The 17,625-nt window shown below is 44.4% G+C and overlaps 1 protein-coding gene across 1 annotated transcript in view; it reads right to left on the bottom strand.

Annotated features, from left to right (window-relative positions):
* Nucleotides 1-17,625, bottom strand: part of LOC125298868 (potassium channel subfamily K member 2-like) — a 72,105-nt gene that overhangs the window by 23,164 nt on the left and 31,316 nt on the right. Inside the window, exon 4 of the mRNA XM_048249735.1 lies at nt 2,286-2,446. Within this exon, the coding sequence (XP_048105692.1) occupies nt 2,286-2,446 (161 nt within the window). The remainder of the gene's footprint in view (nt 1-2,285; nt 2,447-17,625) is intronic.

The following is a 17,625-nucleotide window of genomic DNA, read 5'->3' as shown; positions in this document are numbered from 1 at the left end:
ATCAAAACAATCTTACACACACACACACACATATACATGCGCACACACACACACACACACACACACACACACCATCAAAACAATCTTACACACACCACACACACACATATACATGCGCCCACACACACACACCATCAAAACAATCTTACACACACACACACACACACATATACATGCGCACACACACACACACACAAACACACACACACCATCAAAACAATCTTACACACACACACACACATATACATGCACACACACACACACACACACACATCAAAACAATCTTACACACGCCCACACACACACATATACATGCACACACACACACACCATCAAAACAATCTTACACACACACACACACACACACACACACACACACACACACACACATATACATGCGCCCACACACACACACAAACACACACACACACATACATGGCCCCCCCACACACACGAAACACACACACTCAGCAGGAAGAGCAATAACCTTTGTCTACATGGCTTTTTAGTTATTGAATTTTATCTGTTTCCAGGGAAAGCAATTAGGCTGTTTAAATAGCTTTGCTCTGCTTTTAAATGTGCACACACATACAGACACACACTCACACACACATACAGACACACACTCACACACACACACAGCGGCTGTGTCTCAGATGCTAGGAAAGACAGAGGCGGTGTGAGTTCTTATGAGGTGTGTGTGTGTGTACGTCTATTAGCATGAGCTTTGTGTGTGTGTGTGCTTGTACGTGTGAGTGTGTGTGTATGTGTATTACCATGAGGTGTGTGTGTGCGTATGTTATCATAAAGTGTGTGTGTGTGTGCATGTACGTGTGAGTGTGTATTATTATCATGAGGTGTGTATATAGGTGTGCATGTGCATGTGAGTGTGTGTCTATGTGTATTACCATGAGGTGTGTGTATGTCTGTGTGTGTACGTCTACTAGTATAAGCTTTGTGTGTGTGTGTGCATGTACGTGTGAGTGTGTGTGTGTGTGTATTATCATGAGGTATGTGTGTGTGTGCATGTGCGTGTGAGTGTGGGTGTGTATTATCATGAGGTGTGTGTGCGTTTGTGTATTACCATGAGGTGTGTGTACGTCTCTGTGTGTACATTTACTAGCATGAGGTGTGTGCATGCACGTGTGTGTGTGTGTGTACGTGTATTTGCCATTATAATCAGTTACATTTCCAACCCATTATATTCAGTCGGCAGGTCAGTTGCAGTTGGCATGCACGTGTGTGTGTGTGTGTGTGTGTGCATGTATTAGCCATTATATTCAGTTACATTTCAAACCCATTATATTCAGTTGGCAGTGCAGGTGTGTATATCTATGTGTGTGCACACACGTGTGTGTACAGTATGTGTGTGTGTGTGTGTGTATTACCCATTATAGTTGGCAGGTCAGAATATCCTCAACCTCATTACTGGCTGTGTGTGTGTGTGTGTGTGTATTCAGTTGGCAGGTCAGGTGCTTTTATCCACAAAAACCTTACAAATGAGGTGAAACAATCTTTAATAAATTAGGAGACCTATTTACAATGAGATGTGTCTGTGTGTTTGTGTGTGTGTGTGTTGGATGCCGCTGTGACTTCGAAGTCGAATTTGCTGTTTCTGATTCTGTTGACATGGAAACCATTAAAAAGGAAGAGTGCTACCTACTCATGTGGGCATAGAGATGGATCTGAGTCTCTTCAGCGCGTCATTGTCACTATGATAGACTGAGACGCTGATGCCCACTGATGCCCGCTCCTGTCACTATGATAGACTGAGACGCTGATGCCCACTGATGCCCGCTCCTGTCACTATGATAGACTGAGATGCTGATGCCCACTGATGCCCGCTCCTGTCACTATGATAGACTGAGGCGCTGATGCCCACTGATGCCCGCTCCTGTCACTATGATAGACTGAGACGCTGATGCCCACTGATACCCGCTCCTGTCAGAGCCGAGTTTTCCATTAAATGATCCTCTAGCATCTTTGTTGTGCCCTCTGGCAGGTCTGAGATGAAGCAGTTAAAACAAACAAACAAACAAGCAAACAAACAAACTGCAGCTGAATATGCAAACAAATGGATTAATAGGAAGAATATTTCACACACTGATGACGAGTTACAGACGAGCCGTGATGATGAGTTACAGACACCCTGGTGATGCACACACACACACACACACACACTCACCACGATCATCTTCTCCACCCTGGTGATCCACACACACACACTCACCACGATCATCTTCTCCACCCTGGTGATGCACACACACACACACACACACACTCACCACGATCATCTTCTCCACCCTGGTGATGCACTTGCCGAAGATGGTGCCCAGCTGGTCCCCAACGCCAGCGAGCAGGAAGCCGAAGAGCGGAATGCCCAGCAGAGCGTAGATGATGCAGAAGATCCGCCCGCCCTCCGTGTGTGGGGAGATGTTCCCAAACCCTGCAGATACACACACACACACACACACACACACTCGCCCTCAGTGTTCCCAAACCCTGCAGATACACACATTTTAATTCTTTATTTAAATCCACAAATCATATTATAGACAGGATTCAAATATTTGAAGAGATAAGATAGGGCTTTGTCACGCAATGATATTCAGGGGTTCAAAAAACATCTCCTGCGCCATACTGCAAGGCTGCCTATAACTGCAGATATGGAGCAAAACTTTGCTAACTTTGCTTTGCTTTTTTGCTGGAGAGCCCTGCCAGCCTTAACCCACTGGAAACAAGTTAGTGGACATGCCCCAAGCTGCCAAATGATCAACACCACTAGCTTGCACTGATAGCCTAGGTCACATAGTTTTGTCCGTATGGGTTGGTACTTCATGATTTTGTCATTAAAAGCCATATCCATGTAGAGATCGTATACACATCCTATTTCAAGTACAAGTACTTCCCTTCTGTCTCGGTCTAAAAACACAACATCAGGGGTGTTAGGGATGTTACAAAACACATCAGTGGAGCTGTTAAACCATTCTGGCATAATACGTAAATGCTTGTACATGGTCACATTATCTGGAAGTACATCCTTAACAGTGTTAGCAATAAGGTTAACAATCCGGTCGTGGTGTGCAGTATAAAGTCCTTTGTACATAGTACAGCCATTGACAATATGGGCAACTGATTCGAGGTGATGGTCAGAGTCTGAGTGCATTATACAGTGTGGATGGTGGATTGCAGGGTACCATAATGCAAAGTTGTATTTGGTGGGTAGCACCTGCAGTCTGGCTTTGACAGTGAAACAGAGGATGTCCTCCCCAACAGCGGCATTTGTGAACATGGAGTGTGAAACAGAGTGGTCGGCAAAGTGTAGGCATGCCAACTTTCCCTGCATTCTGAGTCCAGTCCAGTGTTGTTTGGTGTCTGTTTGTTTTATGTTAAGAAGGAATCTCCTTGCTGTTGTATTCGGTAGTGTGCGTTGTGCCTCGTTTTGATATACAGTAGCCTCTGCTGTTACAGATGAGTCTGTGACAACTGCATCAGATGCTTGTGGTGCTGTGTGTGAGTTGTGTTGTGTCCATTCCAGTTTGACGGACATTCTGTTGCACAGATCATTTAGGTCCGGCCAGTCTGATTGGACTCCAAAGCCTGCAGCTTGTGTGTCCAGTTTCACGCTGCTTTTCCTCCTAAAGCCTAGGAAGCTGTCCTGGCCTGGTTTGGCCAGAGGGACCTTCCTCTTCCTGAGGTCCAGCAGGAGGGAAGCTCTGGCTAGCTCTCTGACAGTGGCATCGTCATTGTTGAGCATGCAGATGATGTGTGTCAGCCTGGTGGCAGTGTATACCCATTCCACGTTTGGGACACCCAGCCCCCCCTCTTTGCGTGAGAGGAAGATGAGGTCCCGGGTAGAGTGAGAGTTCAGACCCAGCCATTTTCTGACGGCCTGGACGGTTTTATTGTTCATGTCGCGTAGAGACATTTTAAGGGATGTGGACGTTTGCAAAGAGGTGTTGTAATTTGCCAGGGCCACCTCTCTGATAGCGTCCCAGTTTCATGACTACAGGGAGTCGGTTAGGTCGATCCTGTTCTTATAGGCATGGCATAGCTCCTGTACCTGCTCCCCCACTCACCTGCAATGTTGATGTTATGGCCAAGATAGGTGTATGACTCATGGCATGGGTAGACTCTGGATGGGCTGCCCCATGATGGTGAAGGAGGGGGGTTTGTCCGATTTAGCTTTATACCAGCGGTTGCCACCGCTGCGTCGCTCATATAGTGCTGCGCACTTTGTGTGTTTTACCTCCAGTTTTGACCAGTGAAGAACTGGAGGAAATCTCTACGTCGTCTGCATACCCCTGAACAGGGTTTGGGGATCTAGTATGAGGTGGTGCACACTGACAGAGCCACTTGAGCCACTGGTTAATGGCAAGGATGAAGTTCACTGCACTCCAGGGGCAGCCTGTTTTAATCCCAACCTGGAGAGGAATGGGCTGAGTTGGTGTCCACAGATCACCTGCAGAAAGGATCCCCTATATACATCCGTTATGATGTCTACAAAGGGCTGGGGTAGATGGATCTCCTCCAGTGCACTCAGCATCATTTTGTGTGATAGTGTTCCAAAGGCATCTCTAAAATCCAGGAATACAGTATAAAGTTTACATGATTCGTGTTTAAAATCATCCACTCCAGTTTTAAGGCAGAACACATGCTCGTTCATACCCTGTCTGTCTATATAGGCTTTTTGTTTGGGTGAGAGGATGCCTGTGTCTACAAGCCATGGGAGGATGCGGGCAAGCAGACATTTCATAAATATTTTGTAAATGGTGGGAAGGAGAGAAATGTCCCTCCATGTGGATCCTGGCACCTTAGCATTAATCAGGCAGGTGTTAAATAAATACGTTAGTATTTGGGTGGACTGGGGTTTTTCTGGCTTTTGTGGAGTGCTCGTATGTCACCCCATGTTATCCTGGCTCTGTTTTTGGCAGGAAATACCTTTATCTACTTCTTCAAAAGTGAAATTAGCAGTAGATGGGTAATAATCTGGGGTGACTGTATCTATGCTTGTGGACCAAGGGGGCGTGGTCAGCGTTTGAGTCGGGCCTGGTTGGCATATAGTACTTATAAACGACAGTGGTGTCATTGACAGCAGGCGGGGGGAGGGAAACATGCTATTATTTAGAATTATGCCAATGGCTTTAGACCTACGGTGCTGCCATAGGTATGACAGTTTGTCTCTGCTTACTGTCTTTTGGGGTTTGTGCCGTTCGTCTGCTGTCCTTCTGCTAAGGGATAGTTGAATGACGTCTCTCACAAAGATCAGCTGTTTCTCTATCCAGGAAGTGAGGGAAGCCGGTGTAGGCTCCATTAGATGTTTATAACTCAAGGGAAATCCTTTAAGAATTGCGGTCAATGCATTTGTGAGTTGTAATCCAAACTCTTTCCCGTTGTTGTTTCGTGCGTGGAATATTCCGTTTCGGAAGAAAACTCCGGTTAGGATGGATACCACCTTACTCCACTTCGCTGGATCTCCGGAGCAGGAAAAGTAAGTTCTTTCTTGGAGTAGCTTAAGTATCCAATGATTTCCTGAATAGTAGTTGTCAAAATCCACAGGTGAGTTCACGTCCGATGATGCTGGGCGTACGGGTCAGCGGGTTTTCGCCAGTTGTTTGTAGATGCGCTACTGGCCAGGGCTTGCTTTAAAAGGAACAATCCACCCAATGTCAGTAGTAATATATGTTCTATGTTCTTAACTTTAGCTGTCGAGTTGAGTCCATACCTCTCCGCGGTGGGTACACGTCCACTCAAAACGCTCTGGTGTGCCGGGCTGGACTGTATTATTTGCTATGCTGGCGGGCTTTGGCCGTACCAGTCAGAAACTAATCAAAACATCCACGTTTTCCCGACTTAAATACAGTTGTACTCCAGTAGTTGATACCAAATGTCTACAGCCAAGCAACATGAAACGCATGCATTTTCCAAGCGAATAAACAGAAGAACTACAATGTGTGGCTTAATAGCACTTGGGAGTGCCGACTTTGACCTAGTAGCATTAGTAGTATAACTATGTATTGTTAACACCCTAATTGTAGATCCTATCCACCACAGAGTTTAGAATCCATGCTGGATCGACCCTCAGTGCCTCCCTCTGAGCCAGAGAGGCACACACACTAGAGATGCTTTGATGGGCTATTATCAACCATAACTGCATAGCATAACAACATCCACATGCAATATTACAACAACAACGTCTACTATGACCTATTCATACAGCCCTATACAGGCTAAAGTTACCTTGTTTTGTTCTTGACGTCTTTGTGAAAATTGTAAATAGCCTGGTGGCAGCTAATGGGATACTGTGCATAGTTGGGAAGGTATGGTGGGCCAATTTGGTGTGAATACACATTACACACACACACAGGGAAATTTTCTCTCGTTGTTGAGCCTGATTGTACGCACAGTGCGTACGGACGTACACCTGCAGGCGCGCCTGCACACACACACACACACACACACACACACACAGGGCCGCATCAGAGTCATATCAGGGCCACATTAGGGCCATATCAGGGCCGGATAAGAGCCATATCAGGGCAGCATTAGGGCCGCATCAGAGCCATATCAGGGCCACATCAGAGCCATATCAGGGCCACATTAGGGCCATATCAGGGCCACATCAGAGCCATATCAGGGCAGCATCAGAGCCCATCTGTGATGTGTCTCAGTACCAAATCTCTCAGACCCCCCCCCCACTGGCTTTGTGCTTTAGTACCAGAAAATACCACACAGACACACACACACACACATTGGAACATCAACAACACTGCAGACAAACACACACACACTAAGAATAACACCCCACATACACACGTACACAGACTGAGAACAAAGAACGACTAGAAAAGCCTCGATTCCCAGATGGCCCTCGTCAAAATCCACCCAAGTGGAGGGAAACTCACTACACAGCTCAAACCACTGCAGAGTTCTTTTATGTTGTCTGTGTATGCAGACAAGGACAAAGAAAATGAAGGCGAAACCACACACCTCAGCAAACACACACACACACAGATACACACTGTACTAGCGGTTTCCCAGCTGCTGTGAAATGTGGGTGTTTTCATAAATAATGAAGATACTGCAGCAGCAATATTCACTACAATAGTCCAGCACTGAGCTCACCTCACACACACACACCGTCCACACACACACACCATATGCACACACACACACCATACGCACGCACACACACACACACCATACACACACACACACACTATAATAGTCCAGCACTGAGCTCACCTCACACACACACACGGCACACACACACTACAATGGTCAGCACTGGGCTCACCTCATCTGCTCTCTGTGCACACACACACACCTCATCTGCTCTCTACTGCACACACACACTACAATAGTCCAGCACTGAGCTCACCTCATCTGCTCTCTAGTACACACACACACACACACTGTACACACACACACACACACACACACACACACACACACACACGTACACACACACACACCGTACACACACACACACACTACAATAGTCCAGCACTGAGCTCACCTCATCTGCTCTCTACTGCACACACACACCACTACACACACACCGTACACACACACACACACCATACTCACACACACACTACAATAGTCCAGCACTGAGCTCCTCATCTGCTCTCCTATTACACACACACACACACACACACACTACAATGGTCCAGCACTGGGCTCACCTCATCTGCCTCTATTACACACACACACTACAATGGTCAGCACTGGGCTCACCTCATCTGCCTCTATTACACACACACACCGTGCACACACACACACTATAATAGTCCAGCACTGAGCTCACCTCACACACACACACGCACACTACAATAGTCCAGCACTGAGCTCACCTCATCTGCTCTCTATTACACACACACACTACAATGGTCAGCACTGGGCTCACCTCATCTGCTCTCCTATTACACACACACACACCTCATCTGCTCTCCTATTACACACACACACACCTCATCTGCTCTCTACTGCACACACACACACTACAATAGTCCAACACTGAGCTCACCTCATCTGCTCTCTACACACACACACACCATACGCACACACACACACACCGTACACACACACACACACTACAATAGTCCAGCACTGAGCTCACCTCATCTGCTCTCTATTACACACACACACACCTCATCTGCTCTCTATTACACACACACACACAACAATAGTCCAGCACTGAGCTCACCTCATCTGCTCTCTACTGCACACACACACACTGTACACACACATACATCGTACACACACACACACACACACTACAATAGTCCAGCACTGAGCTCACCTCATCTGCTCTCTATTACACACACACACACACACACACACCTCATCTGCTCTCTACACACACACACACACACACACACACCATACGCACACACACACACTACAATAGTCCAGCACTGAGCTGACCTCATCTGCTCTCTATTACACACACACACACACACACACACACACACACACCATACGCACACACACACACTACAATAGTCCAGCACTGAGCTCACCTCATCTGCTCTCTATTACACACACACACACTAAATAGTCCAGCACTGAGCTCACCTCATCTGCTCTCTACTGCACACACACACACACACCATACGCACACACACACACTACAATAGTCCAGCACTGAGCTGACCTCATCTGCTCTCTATGCACACACACACACACCATACGCACACACACACACACTACAATAGTCCAGCACTGAGCTCACCTCATCTGCTCTCTATTACACACCTCATCTGCTCTCTACTGCACACACACACTACAATAGTCCAGCACTGAGCTCACCTCACCTGCTCTCTATTACACACACACCGTACACACACACACACACACCATACGCACACACACACAACAATAGTCCAGCACTAAGCTCACCTCATCTGCTCTCTATGACACACACACACACACACCTCATCTGCTCTCTATTACACACACACACACCGTACACACAACACACCGTACACACACACACTACAATAGTCCAGCACTGAGCTTACCTCATCTGCTCTCTACTGCACACACACACACACACCGTACACACACACACACCATACGCACACACACACACACACTACAATAGTCCAGCACTGAGCTCACCTCATCTGCTCTCTACTGCACACACACTGTACACACACACACCGTACACACACACACACACATACATTACTCCTTTTCTCTCCCCTTATCTCACTAACTCTCTCTCTCTCTCTCTCTCTCTCTCTCTCTCTCTCTCTCTCTCTCTCTCTCTCTCTCTCTCTCTCTCTCTGACACAGGCACATTGCTTCATTACTCCCTTTTCTCTCCCCTTATCTCACTAACTCTCTCTCTCTCTCTCTCTCTCTCTCTCTCTCTCTCTCTCTCTCTCTCTCTCTCTCTCTCTCTCTCTCTCTCTCTCTCTCTCTCTCTCTCTCTCTCTCTCTCTCTCTCTCTCTGACACAGGCACATTGCTTCATTACTCCCTTTTCTCTCCCCCTTATCTCACTAACTCTCTCTCTCTCTCTCTCTCTCTCTCTCTCTCTCTCTCTCTCTCTCTCTCTCTCTCTCTCTCTCTCTCTCTCTCTCTCTCTCTCTCTCTCTCTTGTTCTCTCAATTCTCTAACATACTGACACGTTCACTGCATCCATGCAGGCACAGCATTACATACCACGTTTTATTCCCCTAGACATTCGTTGCTTATAATTTTGCTCTATTTTCAATAAATTATCTTTTTGATTAAACATTTGTCGTCGTCTCCCTTTATGTTGTGGTCTGTGAACGAGCTGGCCGTAACACACACACACACACACTACAATAGTCCAGCACTGAGCTCACCTCATCTGCTCTCTATTACACACACACACACACACACACACACACCATACGCACACACACACACACACCGCACACACACACACTACAATAGTCCAGCACTGAGCTGACCTCATCTGCTCTCTATACACACACACACACACACACACACACACACACACCATACGCACACACACACACACTACAATAGTCCAGCACTGAGCTCACCTCATCTGCTCTCTATTACACACACACACACTACAATAGTCCAGCACTGAGCTCACCTCATCTGCTCTCTACTGCACACACACACACACACCTCATCTGCTCTCTATTACACACACACACACTATAATAGTCCAGCACTGGGCTCACCTCATCTGCCTCTATTACACACACACACACTGTACACACACATACATCGTACACACACACACACTACAATGGTCAGCACTGGGCTCACCTCATCTGCTCTCTATTACACACCTCATCTGCTCTCTGCACACACACACACACTACAATGGTCAGCACTGGGCTCACCTCACCTGCTCTCTATTACTGCACACACACACACACTCTGCATAATACACATACCTCATACGCATACACATAGTTACTACTACAATAGTCCAGTACTGAGTTTCGCCTCATCTAAGTTTCTACTGCATACACACACATTAATTGTACACACATTACATACCCTGCATAATAATACACACACATTATTACATATCACACACACACACACACACATATCATTACTGGCACACACAAACACACTGTAATAATAATAATATACATCGTACATACACACACACCAATACAGTACCTACAATAGTCCAGCAATGAGTCTTCACTTCATTCGCTTCTTACTGCAATAACTGTACATTACTGTATAATAACAACACACACTAAATAGTCCAGTACTGAGCTTCACTGCATCTGTTTCTACTGCACACACACACCGCATAATAATAATAATGCCACATACTCACACACACACACAAACACACTTGTACTTCACACATACATCGTATTACACAATAGTTAATAATACCCATAATGACACAATAATAATTACAATAGTCCAGCACTGAGTTCCACTCTCATCTGCGTTTCTTTTTCATACTACTACATCGTACAACACAATACACACACATATTACACATTACTACACTACAATAGTCCAAAGCACTGAGTTTACCTTATCGTTTTCTACTGCAATACACACACACACACCGCATAATAATACACAATACATACATACATACCACACACACACACATACTACATTACACACACACACTGCAATACACACATACATCGCATACACACACAATAATACACTACAATAGTCCAGCACTGAGCTGACCTCATCTGCTCTTCTATTACACACATAATGTACAATAATAATACACACTGTACAGTCCAGCACACGAGTTTCACATCTGTTTCTACTGCATACATACTCACACACACCGCATAATAATACACACACATACTCACACACACACACACACACAATACATAATAATAATAACAATTATTATATAAATATTACACTCACACAATACAAATACATCGTACACACATACCATAATGCACACACACTATACTACAATAGTCCAGTACTAGTCTTCTCACCTCATCTGCTTCTTGCCATATCACACACCATACGCATCACACACAATACACTACAATAGTCCCAGCACTGAGCTCACCTCACCAGCTCTCTGATTACAATATTACCGCGTATTACACAACACACGTACACACGTTAACGATTCCACTAACGATTCCGAACATCCATTCCCACGTCACAGTATGTGAAATTTAGAAATTTTGATGTGGTTGATGTGGTGCTGCTGTGGTTGATGTGGTGTTGATGTGGTTGATGTGATCTTGCTGTGGTTGATGTGGTGCTGCTGTGGTTGATGTGGTGCTGCTATGGTTGATGTGGTGTTGATGTGGTGCTGCTGTGGTTGATGTGGTGCTGCTGTGGTTGATGTGGTGTTGATGTGGTGCTGCTGTGGTTGATGTGGTGTTGATGTGGTTGATGTGGTGCTGCTGTGGAGCTCCTGTGGTTGATGTGGTGCTGCTGTGGTTGATGTGGTTGACGTGGCGCTCCTTGATGGTGCAGCTGTGGCCCAGATGCTGAACCCTAGTACAGATCCTTCCAGGACTACGCAGACAATGTTTGTGCCATATGCAAAATCACAGCTTAAAAATGCAAATCGACTTGATATTATCTGGGATGTCTACTTGCCTGATAGTCTAAAAGGCACAACAAGAGAGAAGAGAGGGAAGGGAATTAAATGACATGTGTTACTCTTCTCTCCTGCACACTGGGACTTAGCCAGTATTGCTCCATGAACTCATGAAGAAGCAGACACACACGTTTCAGATGCCGTTAAGAAGGGGTTACAGGAAGTGATTATTTGCACCGTTGACACAGATGTTGTCCTGGCTGTAGCCATGTTTAGAAAGATCAAACCAGAGGAAATGTGGACTGCTTTTGGTACAGGTGCAAACCAGAGCAAATGTGGACTGCTTTTGGAACAGGTGCCAAAAGTACCTTAGGCTACCTTAGGTTACTTTGATCTTGCATAATTTTATTCAGCTTTGGTGTAGGTAACGTAAGGTAAAGTAATAATAATAATAATAACAATAATCTCTAACTAAACTAACACGCCAAGCATATTTCTGTATTAAGGCCATTGTAGCTTGCTAGTTGTAACAGTAGCGTAACAGTCGCTTTACTCCCCGTGACGCTCCATTATAATGGGCTCTGCTCTGCTCTGCTCCTGCCTTTCCAGTTTCAAACTCAGAACTGCCTGACCTGTTCTGAAATATCAGCCTTAACCCACTCGACTGTCAGACAAGCTATCTGCCCGGTAGGCCTATTAGGTAGGACTGTACAGTCCTCAGTACACAGTACAGTGCAGTACACTCCTCAGTCCTACTTTCGAAGCAGATGGCGTTGTCTGACAGTCGGGGTTAATGCACGTATTTCCAGAACAGGTCTGCAACTTTCAGGCATTTTCTGAGTTCTAATCTAGGCATAAGTTATATATTTGATATGATTTTAATATCTCACCACAAAAACCAGAAATGTGTCATAAATCACAGTGCATTGAATGAATGGTCTGAAGGTTAATAGATATCATGATTATGATGTTATCCAGACACCCAATGGGCCTGCCTGACATAGCGCCACCACCTGGCCAAGCAGGAAATGTGCCAGAAATGGACAATGCCTTAACTGATTGATCTGAAACTTTACAAAATATTGGATATCATTATTGTGATGATATTCACATGTGTAATTCACATGCCTAGCATAGCGCCACCATCTGGCCAAGCAGGAAATGTGCCAAAAATGCTTTGACTGATTTATCTGAAATTTTACACAAAATTAGATATCATGATGATGAAATTCAAATGTCTTATTAACATGCCTGACATAGCGCCACCAATTGGCAAGAGAAGGAATGTGTTTTTTCCACGTCTGTTGGATATCACCATCAGATGCATCAGATTAATCAGATTAGCACACACATCAAATATGTACATTTCAGAAGCACACCACGTCGGTGCTTTGTTGGGTTCCGAAATGTCACGGGTTGCGGCCCGCAGGTGCTCGGGCCCGCCATTGCCGCTTGCGGCTATATTTATTATTATTATTACTTTACCTTACGTTACCTACACCAAAGCTGAATAAAATTATGCAAGATCATAATTAGCCTATGGCTCTGATGGTCTGCGATTTTTGTTTTTAGATCATTTCAAACAAATCATTAGTCTAACGTGACGGCATCACCTTTGATGGACATTTATTTCCTTTCGTCTATATTTGACGATGAGGGATTAACATGAATGTCTATCTGACCCCACGACCGGAAAACAACTAAAGGCGCACCTTTCTCGTTGGAATTTGACGGCAAGGACCCTTGACCATGCGTCAGACCTTTGACGAGTAGGGAGTGAGACTGTGTTACATATGGTAGATGGTTCACACAGAAATTCTTCTTACACTTCCTTCGCCTTCAAAGTCATCAAAGTTAAATATTTATTTATGTATTATTATTAATATCATCCTCACAAGTGATATCAAGTCGTGTTAATGTTGAAACTACCAGACATGATTATCTTCAAACACAGTAAAACAAAACAAAAAAGTTATAGCCTAGATCTTCTTTCCACTTTTTCGACCTATACGGTCAATCCATCGAAAACCTCTGAAATGATTATCGTTAGTGCTGTTTTACATTAGGTTTACTTGCCTCTATGCAATGCTTTACCTTAACATATAGTAAATAGTATTGTAGGCTACATAGCTTTGTTCATGAATTTCTGTGCTGGCTGGACTGAGCTTCTTATCCAAACAATAAGGTTATCTCCCTACGGTGCGTTAGCTTCCCTACAACCGGACATGCTAAACATTCTTCTTACGGAAACCCAACGTTACGTACGAGGTAGTCGAGTCTGTTTGCTTTGGTCAACTGAGTCAGAACTCACTTTAGATTGGGGAGCTGCAGAACAACTAACAAACTAAGAAAGAAAATAAGAAAAATGTAATAAATCTAATCTAAATGATAAACTATACGTTTAAGTTTATATGGGGGTTTTGACATCTATAAGCTTACCATTAATAAACATGTATGCTGTGCATGAATTACACAGTGCATACAATATATTTTGAGTGTCTTATGCACTATTTGTAAGTAAACTGTTATCTGATGGCTTCTGAATATATAACTTAACAATTAGTAATACATTGAAAACGGTTTATTAATATGTTTTTAAATGACTTATAAACTACTTATAATTTACTAATATTGTCTAATGATAGTAAATAGCTAACTAACCATTTAATAAAACCTTTTATTACACGGCTCTTCATAATGCTGCAGAATGCTCCATTCACTTGAATGGGCCTTCCCAACATTCGGCGGTCTGCTAATTCTGAATAACAGACCGTTGTAACAGTATAAAGTATAACAGACCGCTGTCAAGGAAAATGGGCTTTGTGCTTCTATTTCACGTCTTTCATATTACTGCGCAAGTAGTCCGGCCACTTATCACTTTAGAATACTCCGTTGCTAAGCTACGCAACTTGACCTGCAGATACTTTGTAACGGACAAACTTCCAATACATCCGGCGCAATGGATGAGTTTAATATTAGTTTTAATATCCTTGGAGATTACCCAGATTTCGCTTCTTGGATGAAGGCCGAGTTGTCTTCACCAGTTAAGAAAAGAAAAAGAAAAGAAAACAACACAGAGGAAGCAAAGAAGCGAAACGACACAAACATCTGGACGACAGAGACAGAGACAGAACTGAAGAGAACCGACATGAAATCAATACCAAACGGACCACGGTATGGGCCATGTCAGTTTTCAAAGACTGGTTAGTGGGGAAAAAATGTCGGTAGACTTTGCTGATTATAATGCAGAGTCTCAATCAGGTGCTGCGTTCTTTTTATCCATCGGTGCAAAATGCCAACGGAAAGACCTACTCAATTGCGAGTTACATGGCAATTAGGGCAGGGATATCTCGACATTTCACAACCCTTGATATAATGATATAATGCCACGTTCAAATCAAGCAACGATGTTTTCAAATCTGTAGTTAAAGATCTACGGAAAAAGGGCAAAGACGTCAGCCAGCATCACCCCCCCATCTCGACGAAAGACCTCCAACTGCTGCTCAGCCACCCAGATGTGCTCTCTCCCAACACAGCTCGTGGACTCGTCAGGAGGGTGTGGTTTGATGTACAGCTACATCTGGCAAGACGAGGCAGAGAGGGCAATTGGGACCTCACTCAAGACTCTTTCCTTCTAAAGAAAGACGAGAATGGCAACGAATATATCACTCTCGCATACAACGCTGCGACAAAAAATCACAAAGACCGTGAGCAAGATGCCAAAGACCGGTGCAGAGCAAATTACCGGGGCTACATCTTCGCGGAGCCTGACAACCCAAACTGCCCCGTTGCCAGCTTTAAAAAGTATCGCTCCCTTTGCCCCCCTGACGCCACATCTTTCTACCTGCACCCTCTCAAAAAGGACCAGCTGATTCTAAACCAAGAAGCTGTATGGTACTCTCGGGAACCCATGGGTCATAATTACCTTGGGCAAATGTTACCCCAAATCAGCCAGGCAGCGGGTCTCTCCCGAAAATATACAAACCATAGCCTGCGCAGCACAGCTGTCCAACTCCTGTCTCAGGCTGGTCTGGAGAGTCGCGAAATAATGTCTGTGACTGGGCACAGATGTGAGGGGAGTCTGAGGAGCTACTGGACTCCATCACTGACAGAGAGAGAAAAGTGGAGCAAAGTCCTCTCCTCTAATCCCGACAATGGCAGCAAATCCGGTGAGCCATAACTACATAGCCTTACATAGCCTAACTGAGTTGACATTTTAAACATCAGGCTAACAGCGGTTGTTTTCTCAGGTGTGTCAATGACAGAGTCCCGCCAAGAAGCAGATGAAGAAAGAAACATCAACATCAACATCCCCAAAGAAATCCCATTCTCATTGTCCCATTTTACTATAAATGGCAATGTTCAGTTCAACTTCAATAATAAATAGTGTGTTCTTTCGAACGTTGCCATTAGGCTATTTAACGGCCTATTTAGCAACCCCCCCCCCCCCCCTTCTTTTTGCGTGGAAGCGACAATCACCTTTCAATCATTAAAATTATTGTTAAATCAATATTTTGTTGCCGGTGTTGATTGCTTTAGTGGGTAGCCGTGTAATAAGCGGGATAATGTATAGAACGCCCGGTCATTGTCGGGAAATAGGTCCCTTCATGGCGGAACAAGTCCGGTCCGCCCTGTCGGGACCTATTTCCCGACAATGACCGGCGTTCTATACATTATCCCTTACGTATATGGTTTGTTAACACACCTAATTGTAAAGCAGTACTCTGTGGCTCTGTTCGAAATGGAAGACAGGTGCGAGCTGTCACACTAGACATGACTTTGGATTGAATGCATCTTTTAAGAATGAGCGTAGCACTCTAGAATCTTTGGTTAACACTACAGTATGACGTTAGCAAAAGCCGGACGTTAAACTAAATTAGCTTACGGAAGCTAGCAGGTTAACGGTAGAAATTAGTTTGACGGACGGTACATATCAGACCAGACGCTATTAATGGTTACAACGATGGTATAATCAGATAGTAAAACATTTATTTCTCGTTACAAATCTACAAATCTAAGAAAAATAATGTCACACAAATCACATTTCAACAGATTCAGCAGCCATTACCGATGTCATCCGACATATTTGTTTACTTTTCACAACTTTCTCAGACGTTGCCGCAAAGGATGATGGGTAATAGGAAGCATGAAGTGAGCATCGATGCTGCCTTCAAAAACGACAGTTATTCGGTAATTCTAAGATATCTTACAAGGCAACAAAATATTTTTTTCGGTTTCGAACCACACTTGTGGCCTCGCTCCCCAGTTAGATATCTTAAAAGGCAGCAGTTTTTCCTGTTTCGAACGGACCCTGTGTCAGTGTTCTAATGGAGAACTTTACTCTGTGTCAGTGTTCTAATGGAGCCAGAGCCGTATATAGAGAGTTGCGACAACTTAAATGTCGGATGATTGTACAGTGTAACTCTATGGAGTGAATACGTTATGTTGAAATAAATTGCTAATTTTTGCCATTAACAGGCCTATAAATTATATTATCAACGTTTGTCAGTATGTAAAAGGCCCTTACGGAAATATTCCAGTACATATTTATCTTTGATATCTGACCATGTCGCCTAATCAGTTTCTGAGCAGTGTTTACATG

Source organism: Alosa alosa, chromosome 8, assembly GCF_017589495.1.
Source record: "Alosa alosa isolate M-15738 ecotype Scorff River chromosome 8, AALO_Geno_1.1, whole genome shotgun sequence".
NCBI lineage: Eukaryota > Metazoa > Chordata > Actinopteri > Clupeiformes > Clupeidae > Alosa > Alosa alosa.
Note: the sequence above shows the minus strand (reverse complement) of the source record. Positions and strands in the feature narration are given on the sequence as shown.